The sequence below is a fragment of the Cardiocondyla obscurior genome, linkage group LG03 (genome assembly GCF_019399895.1).
Source record: "Cardiocondyla obscurior isolate alpha-2009 linkage group LG03, Cobs3.1, whole genome shotgun sequence".
NCBI classification, from domain to species: domain Eukaryota; kingdom Metazoa; phylum Arthropoda; class Insecta; order Hymenoptera; family Formicidae; genus Cardiocondyla; species Cardiocondyla obscurior.
This window is the reverse complement of record NC_091866.1, coordinates 5,714,533-5,733,534: the sequence shown is the minus strand read 5'-3', so window position 1 is coordinate 5,733,534 and position 19,002 is coordinate 5,714,533. Positions and strand designations below refer to the sequence as shown.

The 19,002-nt window shown below is 32.4% G+C and overlaps 2 protein-coding genes across 14 annotated transcripts; one reads left to right on the top strand and one right to left on the bottom strand.

The window, feature by feature from the left end:
* Nucleotides 1–88: 88 nt before the first annotated feature.
* Nucleotides 89–5,505, bottom strand: LOC139101414 (coiled-coil domain-containing protein 6). 4 transcript variants are annotated; one of them, XM_070654546.1, is made up of 6 exons: nucleotides 4,967–5,505; nucleotides 3,622–4,162; nucleotides 3,402–3,537; nucleotides 3,135–3,277; nucleotides 2,873–2,967; nucleotides 89–2,738 (listed from the first exon to the last, which is right to left on the bottom strand). In XM_070654546.1, the coding sequence occupies exons 1-6, from the start codon at nucleotides 5,186–5,188 to the stop codon at nucleotides 2,568–2,570; spliced, it is 1,308 nt and encodes a 435-aa protein (XP_070510647.1). In that variant the 5' UTR covers nucleotides 5,189–5,505; the 3' UTR covers nucleotides 89–2,567. The 4 variants fall into 4 exon arrangements, with proteins under 4 accessions (XP_070510647.1, XP_070510645.1, XP_070510648.1 ...); XM_070654544.1 differs by having other exon boundaries at nucleotides 2,873–2,982; nucleotides 4,967–5,503; XM_070654547.1 differs by having other exon boundaries at nucleotides 3,135–3,262; nucleotides 4,967–5,502.
* A 340-nt stretch (nucleotides 5,506–5,845) lies between these two features.
* Nucleotides 5,846–18,868, top strand: Mbc (myoblast city). Of its 10 annotated transcripts, none has more exons than XM_070654411.1 (23): nucleotides 5,846–6,049; nucleotides 6,630–6,868; nucleotides 6,973–7,721; nucleotides 7,845–8,001; nucleotides 8,099–8,269; nucleotides 8,358–8,738; nucleotides 8,828–9,043; nucleotides 9,144–9,466; nucleotides 9,595–9,943; nucleotides 10,925–11,023; nucleotides 11,354–11,544; nucleotides 11,649–11,999; nucleotides 12,192–12,468; nucleotides 12,575–12,822; nucleotides 12,898–13,029; nucleotides 13,269–13,548; nucleotides 13,631–13,854; nucleotides 13,928–14,224; nucleotides 14,329–14,638; nucleotides 14,732–14,841; nucleotides 15,161–15,286; nucleotides 16,022–16,067; nucleotides 16,279–16,422. In XM_070654411.1, exons 1-22 carry the CDS (start codon nucleotides 6,013–6,015, stop codon nucleotides 16,056–16,058), a joined length of 5,304 nt encoding a protein of 1,767 aa, XP_070510512.1. In that variant the 5' UTR covers nucleotides 5,846–6,012; the 3' UTR covers nucleotides 16,059–16,067; nucleotides 16,279–16,422. The 10 variants fall into 10 exon arrangements, with proteins under 10 accessions (XP_070510512.1, XP_070510513.1, XP_070510511.1 ...); XM_070654403.1 differs by lacking the exon at nucleotides 16,022–16,067 and adding an exon at nucleotides 16,639–18,868 and having other exon boundaries at nucleotides 5,847–6,049; nucleotides 15,197–15,286; nucleotides 16,279–16,552; XM_070654402.1 differs by lacking the exon at nucleotides 16,022–16,067 and adding an exon at nucleotides 16,639–18,868 and having other exon boundaries at nucleotides 5,847–6,049; nucleotides 15,179–15,286; nucleotides 16,279–16,552.
* The last annotated feature ends 134 nt before the right edge of the window (nucleotides 18,869–19,002 follow it).

Here is a 19,002-nt window from a genome sequence, read left to right as displayed (position 1 = left end):
TTATTTTTTACATTAATTATACAAAATTACATAGCTCACAATTCAAATCGTGTATATACATAACTTAAACGCAAGAAAGGGTAACGGGTAATAGCAAAAACATGACTGTATTTCATAAAAGCTTGAGTAAAATACATACTATGTAGTTGTGAAGCATATTTGCGTAATTACAGTTATCGATAAGAATCTTTTACGTTATCATAAAATTCTATACCATATACGACCATTTATGTATATATGATATATCGAACGACATGTGTACACCGAAAAGCAGATGAGGCGTTTTCTGCGGCGACAGCGGCTATCGTACGTAACCCTAGGGCCTAGGCGGCAGAGGCAGGGAATGAGAACGTTGCGGGGGGAAAATCAGTCATCGGCAACCGGCCGGCGCGGTACATACATGCGATACGTGTGTAACTCGACAAGCACGACTTTAAAGTTACGTTCGCTAGCTGCTGTCGGCGCAGCAAATGCCATATCTGCCTTCCAGCGTACATACATACACACATGTATATATCTTAAATGTACAAATGCCGTTCGATACAACACGACAAACAACATTTTGACCTGATTCTCACATATCATTTATGTATAATACACTTGTTACAAATGAGATTTTTTTTTTTTTTTTAGAACACATAACGTCAGTTACCCTTGATCACGAGATCAGCGGGATGTGATTTTGAGCTTGTAACTATCGGTGATTATTTTCGTACTTCTCCACTTTTGTCTTTTTATCGCAATTTAGGGTAACTGGCGCGCACACATATCAAGAATCTTCAATAAACAAAAAAACGAACGATTATTCGATAATTTCACATTTCTCAAACTTTTAACATTAATATTTTCTAGACTTCATAATTTCAAATAAAGAGATTTTATTGAGACTTTTAAAAATACATAAAAAATATCTCAAGTCTCAAAGAGGAAGAAAAAAAATAAAAAATGTTAAACTACAAATATTGGGAAATATGGTTTTAAGTTTCCAAAATTTGAGAAATTTGATTTACTTAAACAATCTCTTAGAACGATACCGAACTCTTCGATGTAACACAATAACGGATTAACGCAAACGTGTATCGTTGATATAAAAAACAATTTATTATAAAATATACTCTTGAATGCAAGATCTTGTCTCTTATGAGCCATGCTCAACATTACGAAAGCCTAAAATAGGCTTTCAATGTATCAAAATTTTTTTAATCCAACTCTTCTACGCAAAATATTTTAAGACTAAAAAGATTTACAACTAAAAGATAAAAAATTTTTGAGGCGACGTGTGCAACGATCCAAGTTTTCAAGATCCAAAGATTCTAAGACTGGAAAATTCCCGAGACACCCGAGCTTAAGAAAGTTAATTTAAAACCAAAAGTTTCGAGATTATTTCTACATACATTTATGAATTTCTTAAATTAATAAGATCCTTAAAATATTGTATAAACACTTACATTTCTTTTGGGTAATACATCGATCATTAAACAAAAATATTCACTTCAAGTATATATATATGTATTTATATATATACTTATAGACACTTAGATATATTTAAGCGTTTAGAGCATACACTCTTGTTAGATTCGCAAGTTTATTTTAGATTCTCAAATCGTTGGACTGTTGAATCCTTGGAACTTTAGGGCCTTGAATTGTTATATTTTCTCGTACAATTCACAATTATTAAATTCCAAGTTTCTTAGTTACCAAAATCTCTCCGCTGAGATCTTTCCAGAGTCGGGCTCTATCTGATTCGCGCGTATTCTTTCAATCAGACAATCCTTTTCGAAGGAACTAATGAAACCATTCCTCTAAAGTTATGCTTCCGCCTCTACCTGTACTGCGTGCGCTAAGTAATTACCCAGGCTCAAAGCTAAACAAATGCAATATCTGTTAAATTGTGTGAACACCGCGACACTAACACTCTAGTTACTTTCGTTTACGTTCTTAAACGCACAGTTAAATTACAATAATATCGCAAATATGCTGTGTAGATGGCCATGCAGCGTTCGCGTTCGATATTTATACTATGGTTACTTGGAACATGGAAGCAACAATGTCAATGTTTCTTATCTTTTCTTTTTTTTTTTTTTCCTTTCTTTCTTTTCTTTTTTTTTTTTTAATTTTATTATGTAGAACACTCAAACGATATTAATTGCGTAATGCAACAAGAAGCTCGGTTTGAATGATATTTCAAGCATCAAGTTTGAGACAAGTCATCGAAAGAGCGAAATGTCGAAAAAGCTCACGCCGCGACAAGAGACAAAACGCTTTTGCGACTGCGTTATTTAAATTTTATCTGCTTATTCAAATCGAAATAATAAAATTTCTCTCCTTTCTCTCTCCGCCTATATTTTTATCTTAACCATAGCCCGTATGTTACACATTAGAGCTGAAGTAGTAGTTAACAAACGGAAACATCTAAGAAGAAATAGCGTTGACAAGCGTCCCGAACCGAAATATCGGCAGCTTTCTCGCATATCTTTTAGTTGGAACGCACCATTTAGAAAAAAGTACCTTGCGCGCGACTATGTAAAAGGGGTTTCTGTGGAAAGCCCACTCCTCAGTTTGGCAACTTATGTTTTTGCGATATCCATCGGTGATCCTGAATGTGGTGCAGCGACAGGATTTGCCGTAGGATTGGGAGTAATAGTCGGTGGTCCGCCAGGACTCACGATAGTGGGCGGAATCGCCGGCTTGACAAAACGATCTGAGGTGCGTCTATTGGACGACGTCACAATATGTCCCTATTTCAAATAAATAAAATAATTTTTCAGTTAAACAATGCTAGATATTAATTAAAATAAAATTGTCTTAAAATAAAGATATTTCTTTGACATATAAATAATTTCCATCTGTGATTTTTTACGTAATAATTTACCCCAGAAGGAGGCGATGAGCTCGCAAACGGAGAAGCAGTTGGTTGGCCGCAAGCGTAGCACCGGTTTGCACTGAAGCTTTCTCTGGACGTAGAACCTAACACGTTAATACCTAGTGATAAAATGTGTATTCACATAAATCCATTAAACACAGAACATGCATTGGGAAATAAATTCTAACATTTATTCTTATAAATTTTGATATTAATATAACCACTTATTCATTTATTCACACATATTCGGATACAACTCTTGCCAACTTACCAGGACTTAGCGGTCTTGAGGAACTAGGCGAAGGATTATAGGGCACAGGACTTGACACCGTACGAGTCCTTATATTTCCTCCAGACATCACGATTTCGTTGTAGTGCCGTTCTTCCTCCATCTCCAAGCTGCGAAAATCATGTCTGTGAGATTAGGAACAATAAATATTTTTTGATTCTAAGACCAGTTACGTCATATTTAAATAATTTATAGTTTGACAAAGGCAAACAATAACTTTATGACTGTAAGTAATTAAAATTAACTAACCTGGATTCGGACTCTGAAAGATGTCTGCACAAAGCTTCACGACGCTCTACTTCCAATTGCAATTTCCTCTGCAGTCTCAGATTCTCCTCGCGAATCTGCTTCTCTTCGTTAACGTAACGCTTCATTTTTTCCGTATCTAAAAATGACAAATGGTGAATTTAGGAGATTAAATTGAATAAATTTTTGTAGCACAAATTACAAATAAAATTAACTTTCTTACGTTCTTGCTGTGAAATGAGCAAAGTGTGCTTTAACCGAGCGACCTCGCTTCTTAATGTCTGAATGTGTGTGCTCAAATTTGTAGCAGTGTCGCCATTATTAATCTCTCTGGGTGAAGTAGGATCCGAGACAGGCTGATCCAACTTGATTTGCAGCATTCTTTTCTCAGCCTCGAGTTTATCCATTCGCTTCCACAGTTTGTTCACTAATGCCTCCTGCTCTTGCTCCAGAGTGTTTTCCAATTCAACTTTCTCGCGTCGTAGCTGTTCCAAATTGCTCTGTTTGGCTAGTGTTTCCGCCTCCAGCTTTTCAATCTTTCTCATTAACTTATTCACCAAGCATTCCTGTTCTTGTTCCAATGTCTGCTCTAATCTGCATTTCTCCTGCCTTAGCTGATTCAGCTTTCTCGATAAGTCGTTGGTAAGACATTCCTCCTCTTGTTCATAGTGGTGAGCCAGAGTTTCCTTTTCTTTTTTCAAAGCTTGGATCTTTTTCAGCAGAGTGTTACTTATAAACTCTTCTTCTTGCTCAGCTTTGGCTTGCTGCAAACATAAAGAACATAATACACATGTTTCAAGCGCAAAAAAATATTTACCCATTGATATCTCAATTGAGGTTCAAAGTTAATTTATCTCACAGATTATTGAAGGTAGGCGATATTTGATACCGCTTACAAGGGGATTATCAAGCCGCGTCTCCGGGAATTTGGGTGAAAATTAAATACAACAAAAATTAATATTTTATTAAAATAAATTATTATAAAATATTAAAATTAATCCAAAAAATAATACACATTCCAAAAAAATTATTATATATGTTTGTTACAATTATTTTTACGTTTTAAAAGGTAATATTTTTTTTTATTTTATATAAAATAGAATATTTTTTATTACCACATAATATTCATTTCCGTGTTAAAATATGTAGGGTGCGCGTCCAAATTAATTCAAATAATTGTAACAAACTTTTATATAAGAATTTTTTTGGATTGATTAAAATATTTTATAATTTATTAATTTTTGTAACATTTTAAATACATATGTGCAAAAAAAAAGAATTCTAAAATGCTAGTCTCGAACTCGAAACCTCCAGCGTACTGGCCGCACGCCTTATGCGTACAACCACGCTCGCTATTGAAAATTAGGTCTACTGATTTGGTGGTTAACTAACAAAAAATATTTTATATTTTTTTTTCTCGTTAACTACTTGATGCGCATTGGTACGAATTATTGTACTGAGCATATCTGGGAGGGATGCCTAATAACATATTTAATTTTTACTCAAATCTCCGGGGACGCGACTTGATAATTTCCTTGTTAGATCAAAGCAATTAAAAAACAACTTACAATGATGACAGATGCCTGGCGCAGCCCGCGGTTCTCCTCCTGCAGGGCCTTCACTCGCAGCTTGTACGTCTCAAGCTCGACCTTGAGTACGCGGTTGTGCTGCTGCAAAGAATCGATGCGCTTTTGGAGCTGCTCGCGCGTAACCGGTGACGGCGGCATCATGATCGGCCCGCCGTCGATCGAGCTGGAATCGCTCTCGGACGCGCTATCGCGATCGGCCATGTTTCCCCTCACAGGTGAACGACACTGATGACGGGGAACGGTACGGGTGCGGGACCGGTTATCGCCGACTGCTGCTCATCTCACGTAGCTTTGAGGGAAACGAAGATTGCTCCGTCGCCGGCGCTGACCGCGCGCACGTGTCTCTTGGCCCCGAGCTCGTCGTCTCGAAGGAAAAGCGCGTGGGAGGAACGACGATCTCACCGTAATGTAATCACAGTGCGGCGAACATGTGCTCCTAGCACCCGTAGGACCCCGCCGCGGAAACGGTATCAGCTGTTTCGCCGCGCTCGCTCGCCGACTGTTTTCGCGACCGCGAAAGTGGCGCGACGTTTCACGAGTTCTTCGTTGCGTGTCGTAATTTCTCGTGTAGAGATTGTAGGTAGCGCGTTTGTTCCCAAATTAAGCTGCGATTTCATGCAGCTAAAGCCGAGAGCGCACATTTTCTTTTCCCGTTATTTATTAACTTTTTTTTCCATTTATCTATTTTAAACATTAATTTACAGCCTCTTGATTTGATATAATTATTAATTTTTCAATATTCTGTTTTTCAATTTGTTACATACGCGTCAGACTTGTTTCCATGCTTTTATTGGCTGACATCTTTCGCGCAATGCCGGATGCGTTTCCGAAAGCTATTCGTGAATATATATATATATATATATATATATGAGCAATATATAGTGTCGGAATAGCATCCTGTTTCGAAGTGTTCTAGTTTGATGGCAAGGTAAAAGTAATATTTAATTCACATTGACCAAGTATGAATCGAGATGTAATTGCTGCAAGTATTCTTAAAAGTGTCAAGTGTCTTGAATAAAATAACAATGACATGGAAGCGAATCGACGAACGTGCGGGCGTAGGTGAGAAGCGTTTCGTATGTAAAAATGAATAACCCTGCGAAAACCTCAACATCCTGGGAGGTGCCCTCCGAGTTCAGATAAATTCTCGTTACAACGTCTGACAATCGATCAAGCGTACGCGTCCACCACTCCCATGCCTTTCGCATTTGCATGTACATTAAATTTGCACGACATTATATTGTCCCAGCCATGTAAATAGCAAACTGCTCCTTTTTTTATTTTTTTATTTTTTTTTTTTAATTAATTTGAAAGACATTTTTTGTCGTCCGTGTAAAACATTGTTAATTATTTCAAACCTTGTTTTTAACTGTATACAAGAAAATATTTTATTAAGATACACATTTTGATTATTTGTTGAGGGCAAATAATGTATATATTATATTTATATTATATTCCTTTTTAATTTTTAAATTGTAATATAAAATTTAATAAATAAAGGTCTCATTTTGTTAATGGCATGCAAAGTTCTCAAATTATTATTAAAAAATTTACAATATTTTAAATGTAATCTTGAAAAAAATTATTAAAATATTAAAATCAGACATATGTTCTTATTTTTGTCTTTTATTATTTTATCTAGCCATTGATAATTTTGTATACCCAATCCCAGCAATATGCTTAACGGTTGGAGAACCTGTAGACATATCTGCAGAATGTGGAGATTGGTATTATGGACGTAGCAAGCTTAAGGGCACATATGGAATTTTTCCAAAGTCATATATACATATCCTACAAAAATCAACAATTACAGATAATTTAGTGCAAGAGATTACTAATGTTTTAAGAGAATGGGGGCATTACTGGAAACATTTATATGTGGTATGTATAAAATACTCAATGGCATGCAATTTACATTTATTTTAAAAAATAGAAAATTAAAGATATAATTTAATAATTATATATATATATATATATATATATAGACACACTCCGAGCACTTCAGGTCAATGCAGCAACAAATTCTAGATGCAATTGGATTCAGAAGCAAGATTTTAAGTGGAACTTTAACAGTAGACGAATTAAAAGACATGAAAAAATTGGCAACAGCAAAAATAGACACAGGAAATCAATTACTGGGCTTGGATATGGTAGTTCGAGATGAGCATGGAAATATTTTCAATCCATTAGAGACCAGCACTATACAGTTATATTATCATCATAAAACTGCTGCAGAAAGAATAAGAAAAGCTTACAATGACACCAAGAAAAAACCCTATAAGCCACAAGTACCTGTATACTCACATATCTTCTTTGTCAGTGTGAGAAATTTTGTATGTAAAATGGCAGAGGATGTAGAACTTTTGTTGACTTTATACGACGGCAGAGAGATGAAAGCTATTACAGAGAACTATGTGGTATTTTGGAGCAAAGAGGGACTTGCAAAGGACATTGATCAGTTGCACAATCTTAGAGTATTATTCACGGATCTTGGTTCCAGAGATTTGACAAGAGACAAAGTTTATTTGGCCTGTTATGTAATTAGAATAGGTGGTATGGAAGCCAAAGAACCAGATCATCGTCGGTCGAGTGTTACACAAGCTAATCAAGGCAAATCTAAAAACACAGAAAATATGAGAAGACCATTTGGAGTAGCCGCGATGGATATTACCTTATTTATTACTGGCAAACTTGAAGGTGATGTTGAGCAACATCATTTTATACCTTTTGTACAGTAAGTGTATATTTTAAATTAACTTTATGAGATTTAATAATAACTAAAGTATCCAGTGTTATGAGAATTCTGTTACATAATTGAGGTAGGCTTGTTTTTGTTGGTTTCTTACCTTTCTTTCAGATGTTGTGAGAAAGATAGTCTTGATGGCACGTTACGTAGGATTATTGCACAGAAAGAAACAAATATCCAGAAACACGTCAATGGTAATATTGCTAATGTCACAGGTGGGCAAGGATTATGGACTAGCTTAAAATTATTGAGGGGCGATCCAAAACAAGTAAATTTTAATCAAATTAAATTATATTCGATAAAATCGTAATTATGCTGTGAATGGGAAATTATATTTTACAATTCATTTGAATATTTATTAAAAGGTACGTGATGAAAATCCACATTTGGTACTCGGTAATGTTGCTATCGCGCGTAAAATGGGATTTCCAGAAGTTATTTTGCCCGGTGACGTACGCAATGATTTGTATTTGACTTTAATTAGTGGTGAATTTAGCAAAGGCTCCAAATCTACAGATAAAAATGTAGAAGTAACGGTTAGTAATAATGTAAATTTTTTTTTAATTGTAATAAAAATAATTATAATAAAAAAATTAATAAATGTATATTAATAATTTTTAATAGGTCAAAGTATGTAACGAACATGGTATATCAATCCCTGGAGTTATGACATTAGGTGGTGGTGCATCTCCAATTGACGAATACCGTAGCGTAATTTATTATCACGAAGACAAGCCTAGATGGTGCGAAACATTTAAGATTGCCATACCTATAGAAGAATTTAAACAAGCCCACTTAAAGTTTACGTTTAAGCATCGCAGTTCTAACGAAGCAAAAGATAAGTCTGAAAAGCCATTCGCTTTAAGTTATGTTCGATTAATGCAACGCAATGGAACGACTTTACAAGACGTACAGCACGAATTATTGGTTTACAAATTAGAACAGAAGAAATACGAGGAGAGCGATATCTCTTATTTCAAATTACCATCAACGCGTGGAGAATTGGTATATAGTTATTTATTTAATTAAAAGATATATATTTTTTAAAAGGTACGTATTTTATTTGTATTTTATTTTATTTTTCTATATTTTAGGCTGAATTAAATGTGGAAAAAAAACCAAGCTTAGGATCGTTAACATTAAGCAGTAAAGATAGCTTTTTAATAGCAACCAATATTTGCTCAACTAAATTAACCCAAAATGTAGACTTATTAGGGTTACTAAATTGGGCGTCACACAATACAGGTTTAAAAGAATCTTTAGCCGCGTTAATGAAGGTTGACGGAGAGGAAATAGTGAAATTTCTGCAGGTATAATAAACTTGATTAACCGAAGTCAAAGGTTACATACATGATGGAAAATAATTTTTCTCTGAAAGAAAATTGTATTAAAATTAACATTACGTTTTAGGATGTTTTAGATGCTTTATTTAACATCCTAATGAGTAATTCGGACAGTGATGTCTATGATGACGTGGTTTTTGAGTGCCTTTTATATATTATCGGACTCGTCTCTGATAGAAAGTATCAACACTTTCAACCAGTGTTAGATTTATATATTTCCGAAAGCTTTTCTGCAACTCTGGCATATAAGAAATTAATTGCTGTATTGCGTAAGCGTATAGACAACGTCAGCAACGGCGATAGTCAAGAACGAGATTTATTGCTTAAAACAATGAAAAATCTGCAATATTGCATGAGATTTATTGTTGAGTCTCGTCTTTTATTTACTGAGTATGTCTTATTCGTTGTGACATTCAAATTCTTTTTTTTATGCAGTATAATAATTATTGCACGATTGCAAATAAAACGTTTTTAAAATTGTTTAATTATAATAATAAATTAAATAATTTTTTTTAAAGGTTAAATCAGGATGAAGAAGAATTCTCACAGACTTTAACCGATTTATTACGATCTATCGTAAATCTTATGAGTCATGAAACAGATGGTACTCTATTGGTTCAAGGAGCCTGTCTCAAGTATCTACCAACGACAATACCTCATTTATTAAGAGTTTACAGCGGCAAACAATTGAGTACAATTTTAACAGATTTACTCGTGACTCTACCAACAGGTAGATTAACCAAGCAAAAAATGATGACTGTAAATGACATCGTTCACAGTCCGGTTTTCTTAAATGTGGACTGTAGAGCGATTTTATTACCAAGAATTACTATACTTGTGAGAGACTTATTGGAGGCCAAAGAGGAGGTAAGACATTAGCACAAAATATGCTATTTTCTAATGCTATTTCCTAACTTACAGTTTAAAAATGAAATGGAATGTTCATTACTCATCTTTATTTCACGATAAATGATTAAGTTCATATATTTATATTTTCTCACAATACTTTATAATGAGCTCTAATCACACATTTACATATAACTAAATTTAACCAAATTTATTTTGACGTGGATTTTATATCGTTTAATGCATCGTGCGATACATGTTATTGTTCGTGCTTTCCGTGCAGCCTGCGATATTTCCACCACGCATCTTTCTATAAATCTGTTTCAAACATTTACAAAGAATGTTTCTTTAATTTTATTTTTTTAATTATTTGTAATTTGTTTTTTTTTTTTTTTTTTTTTTTTTGTAATCAAACTCTTTATTAAATTTTATTAATTAATTGTTAAATTTTTCGTTTAAAATAAGAGTAGTAATAACTGCAAATGTGTCTTGAAAAATTCAAAAATAATAAAAATTATCAATCGTATTAATTAAAAGACATCCTTTACATTAACTGTTGATGAAGCATGTGAAACATGACTTAAAACTTGAGATGCTGCATGTGTTTGTCCAGTGAGGTTGTTTATAATATTTTATTTGCATTGTGCGATAAATTTTAACGTAAAACGATTTAATATGAAAAATTTATGTGGCACAAAAAATTATTAGACAAGTAATTGAGTATTATCTAATTAATCTTTTTTTTTTCTTTTTTTTTTTCAAATACTACGAATAATGTTCTCCTCATATTGATTGATTTAATTCTACGTTTAAGAATACTATGTTTTTTTTACAATTCTATGTTGACATTGGTGTCGGGAAAATTTTTCAGTAATGTAGTCGTATACGTTTTTTAAAAATGGCATTGTTTTTTTTTCCTTCACTAACAAGGGTTGTTTTATTTCCTTTTTTTTTTTTTGTCTTTTCTTTGTACGGTTTGGTTTTGGTTAATGGCGTTTAAAGGGGCTATCGAGTACGCCTGGAAAGAGCGTGGCGAAGGTAGCCAGGCTGCTCGGTGAAAATCGACATCGGCTCAACCAACACCGCGGCTACTCTGAAGAGGTAATACTTATCATAAATGCAGAATAAATAATGTGTTTTTCATAGCACCATGTTCAAGACAAATTAACATAAAACTTTGATATACTTTGCACTTATGTCTGTTATGTCGCATTACAATTTTAGCACCGGCAATTCGCGTTACATAAATTAATTTTTCGTGTGGATGTATAGATTGCAGAGTTGTATATCATATTACACACTAATTTAAATATGTAGATTTATATTGTATCTACGTAATAATCTTTTCTACTTTTATTTTCTAGAGATAGGTAGAATTGACACATGTACAAAGCATCTTACTTTTTACGTCTGTTCTTTATGTTATTATAGGTGGAATTATGCGTCAAAATATTATCTGACATCCTGGAATTAACTTTCAGAAAAGATGTAGGTAATACAGTTTCAGATGTCAAGGAAATAATGTTAACAGCCTTACGCACTATTATACAAACAGTTATATCAATGGACAGAGAAAATCCATTAGTTGGAAATTTAGTATCCGTGATGCTGGCAATATTCAGGTATTTTTCAAAAATGTATAATATTCAAAGATGTAAAACAAACGTAAAATTTGGCCACAGAAACCGACTGAAACATGTCTTTTATTTCTTTAAATTATTTCCAGACAAATGACGCAACATCATTATGAAGTGTACATCAATCATTTTGGAACCAAAATTGATTTACTGGACTTTCTTATGGAGATATTATTAGTCTTTAAAGATTTGGTATCTAGAAGTGTATTCCCAGGAGATTGGTGCGAAATGATTATGCTTCAAAATAACATTATTCTAAATTCCTTAAGATATTTCTCGGCAACGATTAGAGATTATTTTTTTACCGAGTTTGAACATCAAGCATGGTCAAATTTTTTTCACTGCGCTATTGCGTTTTTGACTCAGCCCGCCTTACAGTTGGAAACATTTACATCAGCGAAACGAAATCGTATTATTAATCGTTACAAAGATATGCGCAGGTACGTCCTTTATAAGCTTATATACAAAATATTTAAAATATTACGACAGATAATTTTTTATCGATACATTTTAGATGTAATTGCACTTGATAAATATTGTGCAGCTGAATAAATTAAAATTAGTTTATATAAATAATGTGTCAATATGAATGAAATTAATATAATAATATAATTCGCTTTTCTGCAATATAGAGCAACTGTGTTCGAAATTAGATCTATGTGGTTCAACTTAGGTCAACACAAAATACTGTTTGTGCCTACTTTAGTTGGTGCCGTACTGGAAATGGCATTAATACCCGATACTGAATTAAGAAAAGCTACTATACCTATTTTTTTCGATATGATGCAATGCGAGTACTACAGTTCGCGTATAGTGGAAGGATATGGGGATACTAAACGTGATCCTGCTCATATCAAAGCTAATTTTACGGAATATGAAAACGAGATGATTGCAAAATTAGACATTCTAGTATGTAATTTATATAAATATTTTTTACACTAATTTTAAAATATGGGAATAAAAATTAAAATTACATTAATGGAAAATTTACTTAATCAAGAATTTGTTTTAATAGGTCGAAGGAGGTAGAGGCGATGAACAGTTTCGTATGCTTTGGTCGGACGTTATGAGTTCTTTATGCGAGAAACATTCTACAATGAGAGAGCAAGGCTTACGTTTCGTTGACACTATAGCTAGACTTATGGAACGCTTATTACAATATCGTGATATTATTCACGCAGAATCCCAAGAACATCGTATGCTTTGTACTGTAAATTTATTGGAATTCTATTCTGAAATTAACAGAAAAGAAATGTATATCAGGTAAAAAAAATAAATTAAATATATCTTTAAAAATTTGAATTACGTATCTTTTAAATCTGAATAATTTTCTTACAGATACGTAAATAAATTGTGTGAATTACATCTAGAATGCGATAATTATACAGAAGCAGCTTATTCTTTAAAGCTTCACAGTCAGTTATTAGCATGGAGTGATCAACCTTTGTCACCATTATTAATTTCACACAGGTAGTATCATTACTCGGAATTAAATAACAAATTTATTGAAAAATGGGATAAACTTCCGAAAAGCCATTACTCCTGATTTTTTTTTTAACTGCAAAAAACTTGCGTATTTTTTACGCATTGATTACGAAAATGATAGTTTTTTTTTGGTGGAAATTCAATTTTATGTTCTATCGGAAGTAATGGCTTTTCAAAAGTACAGAGAAAAAATGAATAATAAAAATATTGTATTATTTTTATAGATATCCGTTATGTCAAACACATCGAGAATTGAAAGAAGCATTGTACAATGATATTATCGATTATTTTGATAAAGGGAGAATGTGGGAGTGCGCCCTTGCCGTTTGTAAGGAACTAGTTTCGCAATATGAAGAAGAAACATTTGATTATTTGCAACTATCTGTATTATTAAGACGTATGGCAAAATTTTATGATTGTATAGTAAAACAGTTAAGACCTGAACCGGAATATTTCAGAGTTGCGTATTATGGCAAAGGACATCCTGCTTTTCTTCAAAATAAGGTACATTTACATGTTATCTTTAGTCTTATTTCATCTGTTGTTCTATTCTTTATTTAATGATAATAATATATTTGTTATATAGGTATTTGTTTATCGAGGAAAAGAATACGAACGACTTAGCGATTTTTGCACAAGAACATTGAATCAGTTGCCAAATGCAGAACAAATGAATAAATTGTCTCCACCTACTACAGAAATGTTAGAATCATATCATCAGTACGTACAAATCAATAAGGTAGAACCACTGATGGATGAAAAGAGGCATCGACTGAGTGGTAAACCAGTTACCGCGGAAGCAGTTTTAAGGTTTATACTCAATATTATATTCAAGTTAAAACTTATTACATTTCTGTGATTATAATTATCTTTATGCTTTTAGATATCATCGTGTAAACGATGTCCAACGCTTTAGATTTTCAAGACCTGCTCCAAGAAAGGAGATTGCAACATATAATGAGAAAGAAAAAGAAATAAATACTAACGCTAACATTAGCAACGAGTTTGCTTCATTGTGGTTGGAAAGAACAGTACTTGTGACAAGCTACCCATTACCGGGAATTCTTCGATGGTTTCCTGTGACATCTAGCGAGACATACTTAGTCAGTCCCTTAAGAAATGCGATTGAAACCATGGAAGCTACGAACACGGCGCTGAGGGACCTCATTATTGCTAACAAGTTTGTATTTTTTCTTTTTATGCATACATTAATTTTATTGTTTCTAAAATAAGTTATAATCTTATAAAAACCTCATACTTTTATGCGATTATTTTATTGCGCAGAAGTGATCCCAGTCTTCCATTAAACCCTCTGAGCATGAAATTGAACGGCATATTAGATCCAGCTGTTATGGGTGGCGTCGATAACTATGAAAAGGCTTTTCTCAACGCGGAATACAGAGATAATCATCCAGAAGAGAGTTCAGATCTTCTTAAATTAGAAGGACTTATTGCAGAGCAAATTCCTCTACTCAGTGTTGGTCTACAGTTACACAAAACACGAGCACCCATCGAATTAGCACCGTTTCATCAACGTTTAGAGCAGTGCTTTACGTCGATGCGTACTCAAGTAGAAGCTAAATATGGAAAACGGGTAAATTTCTAATCATTTAAATATCTATCGAAATAATAATCAAGCCAGTATTCGCGTTGAATTTTTTAATTTATTATTTATTTTAAAACACAGACCTGCGACTTGCAAATTGAAAGCCTAACGCAAACCGTAACAATGAGAAGACCACCAACTTCGAGAGGAGATAATTACTGTGTGTCCGAATCAAATATGAATAATTCAGAGTAAGCTTTTCTGTCCATTCTTACACAGCATGTTTAACAATTTATTAATAAATTCATATATTGTAACTAACACAAATATAACTACATTGCATAGCATGCCGTAATTATATCGCGATCATCATTATTAAATTCTGTTATTTATAGCAATATTTTTATTTGTATTAAATGATAAAATAACGCTGCTATCTTACGAGACCTAACTAAAAATAAAAATAATATAATTGCGTATGCTATACAGAATGTACAAGATTGAAACACCATTGTTGATCTAAACATACTGTATAAATAGTTAGAGTTACTTTGTAATTATCCCGTTCAGCTGTGCAACTCACTACAGGGTATCCTCACTTACAAGGTCCCAAGTTGCAACGTTCAAGTCGCTTACATCGTTCAATTTTAACAACAGCACAACTCTGAATAATGCTCAAACCGTCAATTTGCCAAGGTAAACTTATATCAGGGTTTCACTTACCTCCAGCACTAATTAGAAGTCGAAGCACTTTCGTAGATTAAATTAAGTTAATTAAATATAATATAATTAATCGTAAGCATCTAAAGTAATACATTTGTATCTTAAAGTTGACATAAACGTGACATAAATATTCAATTTAAATTAAAACTTGTTGGTTACGCGAATTTAATATTTATAAAATATACATTCTGTATTAATAGAAGAAGAATAATATAAAAATATCGTTCAATACACGTGACAGAAAAGAATGCAATATGATTTCAGGAATATTGCTGTTGGACCCGATAAACTCTCACATAATACCTTATTATCCTTTCTTCGCACTTAGTACTATTCTATGTACATTTCTTTTACAATTTGCATCCATACATAATGCTTAATACTTTGCTTGGTTTATTTTTGATAACTTGTACACAACGTAATTAATTTATATATATTGCACTCATTTAATTTATATAGTTTTGGAGCATCACATATTTTAAGAGTAAATAACATTAATAATACTGTTTGCATTATAAACGTATGTAACAGAAGCTGTTTTGAGAGTGCGTATTCCTTTACGTTATGCAAAAAGTATATTCTTAGTTTTTTATAATTACAAAAATTTTTTTTACCTTTTATATTCGTCTACTTTTTATCTGCATGATCTTATTTTGCATTTTTCATAATTTTTTTTATAAATATCCCTGGAATATGCATCTCCTTCAGCTGGCAATCTCTACTAAACTTCTTAAGTCTACAATAACTGCGATAGGTAATTAAAAACATACACTTGTGTTACGAGACTGATGCAAAACTCAAATGACATCGCGATTATATACATTATGTTTCTCTTATCTTCTCTTATATGAGTTGCACATTGCTAGTAATCGATTTCTATCTATCTTTTTTTTTTGTTTTATCTATCTAGCCACATAAAGTTACCTTTTTTTTATTGATAAGGACATTTTTACATTTTTCTATAGGAATAACTCCATGCGTTCGCATATCTTGTCAACGGCCTCTTTGCAAAAAGCACTGGGAAATCCGAACATACAAGGAACATACAAGAAGAAGAAAGACGCAAAACGTAGAAGTTCACGAAAAAGTAATTCTGCCACAATAACAAAGATCGATCAACCAACCAGCCAGTGGTATACCACAACCGAAATATCTCATAGTTCAATTCAGCAGACAGCGTCGTCTGTCACATCGTTGTCTAATTTACATTCAGCACATGTGTTCGAACTTCGACAAGAGGTAAAAATTTATAAATCGTTACTCGTAACTTTAAAGTAAATATAATAATTAATATGTAATAAATTAAAATACCCTTTTGTACGCAGCTAACACCAAAACGTCCTCTAAGATCAGAAGCTGAGAAAGAAAGAAGAATGAGTAATCGTTGGTCTGGCCAATCTCATTATTTAAGAAGCATCAGTAACGGATTGGAATCCAGTAGTTTAGGAAAAGGAAATAGAGATAGCGTCGGTACAACTGACAGCACAGCATCTGAAGACGATCCACCACCACCTTTGCCAATAAAAATGCGCGAAGCCGATTATTGTAATCTTCCGGAGGAGCTGTCTACTGATCGATGCACAGTTACATTGAATAATCTCAATAAGTCTTCGGGACAATTAAAGAACAAATTGCCGACTCCAACTGACAACGATGTAGATGGTCATTCTAAACCACCAACACCACCACCAAAACCGAAGAGATCGACTCATAACTTGAACAAGAATATACTCGCCTCTAACAATGACACTTTATCCGTTGAAGAATCGGCGACTATATAATATAACGTAAAAACTCTGTAGACGCCCTGACATTGTCCACTTTGCCGAGTATTGTGAACAAAACACGTCCATCTACGTTTATCGAAGCGTGTTTCATCGATTTTTGTATCATTGATCTTTAGAAGAGTTACCATTTAATAGAGTTAGCGTTTTAATATATTTCTTTGTGCCTTTCTTTCAGTTTAGAATGAACGAATAAGTATACGCTACTAAAAAACAAAATTCTTACCAAATGCACTTGTGCAATAGAAGGTATTGTTTTATCTATACTGAACGAGCAATGCCATTGACAAAAGAATCCAAATAGATAATGGATATAAAAAATGTAATATTTTATAATTTATAGCGCATATATGTGACACAGATTATAACATCGTCCTAATATGAATGCTATAATAATCTATTATATTTTTATTCTTATATGTAGCAAAGCTTTATGATATATGCAGAAAGATTTTATAATATTATCGATAGAAACATACAAAGTAAGAAGAAAATTCGTGCTTATATACGAATGAAAATTGTGAAATTTATTTTTAACATTCTAAATAAGCAAATTTTTATCGAACATTTTAATATCGCTTTATTACAATCAACAATAGTTGCTGTAATATTCACTACAATGTGTAGCATACTACACTAACGTCCTTTTTTTTTATTTTTTTTTTAAATCATAGATTTTATTTCAATATTTTAATATGACTTTAAACATATATATATTCATGAAAAAAAAAAGATATTTTTTTATAAATTTTGATATGAAACGTATACACATATAGCTTTAATCGTAATAAAAACTTTAAAAATCTTCTTACTCCATTTTATACTTACCATTTTTTGAACGGATTTGTTATTAATAATATAATATGCATTAAATATAATATAAGAACCATTAACATTTTGCAATCTATTTGTTACATTTAATTTTAATTTATTTCACAAATTTGAATTTTTATAACGCAATTATAAGAATAGTTGTAATTGAATTGCGACATATAGGTATTTAAATATTACTAAGAGTCATTGTGATTTAGTGGTAAAACAATTTGTATGTGTTTTATGTTTATATAAATCATTCACATTTGTTAACAACGAGACTATAGTCTTGTATGTTAACTTATTTTTTTTTTTTTAATACAAGATGATATTGAGAGATTCTTTACAAATTTATACATTTAACATGAAGGAGTATGCAGCCAATGATAATACGATATGCATATATGCTTTGCATATTAATTTTATTTAAATACATAATATCCATGTAATGATTACCGTAACTATAAGAATACAATCGTATGATACCATGACAAACTGCTTCCTAATTGAGCACAAAATCAGAGTAAAAAAAATTTAAAGTTTAGAAAGAGGATTATTAAGGGTAACTTTATTGTAATGTTGTACAGACTAATCAATCAAAGTATCAATTAATATTTTTTTTTTTTAGTTCAAGATTACATTCTTTATTGTTATCATACCAAAGAGATTAGTGCTTTATTTATTTAAATTGTTAGAGCATTATATGTATTGCTGAAAGAAAATAATATTCTGTATTATATTTAATATATATGTTATTTGTTTAATGCACAAAAACTAAAAAAGATAAGCTGCAAAAATTAGTTCGATAGTTTATACATAACTTGTAATCGTTAATATGACAAAGACCTATGCCATGCACACATTAAAAAAAAAAAAGAAAAAAAGTGTTAAATTGCACAAATAGCGTCTACGCACATTGTATAACGTTACATGATGAATAAACCTTTTATTAAAACGACACTGAGACTTTGCAAGAGACATGCATTCTTTTTTCTATAATCAAAGCATGCATTATACCAGGTATTTCGTTTCATATTATTATATGTCCAACATAAGAGCAACGAGAAGCTGCTGCGGTGAACGAGCGCGACA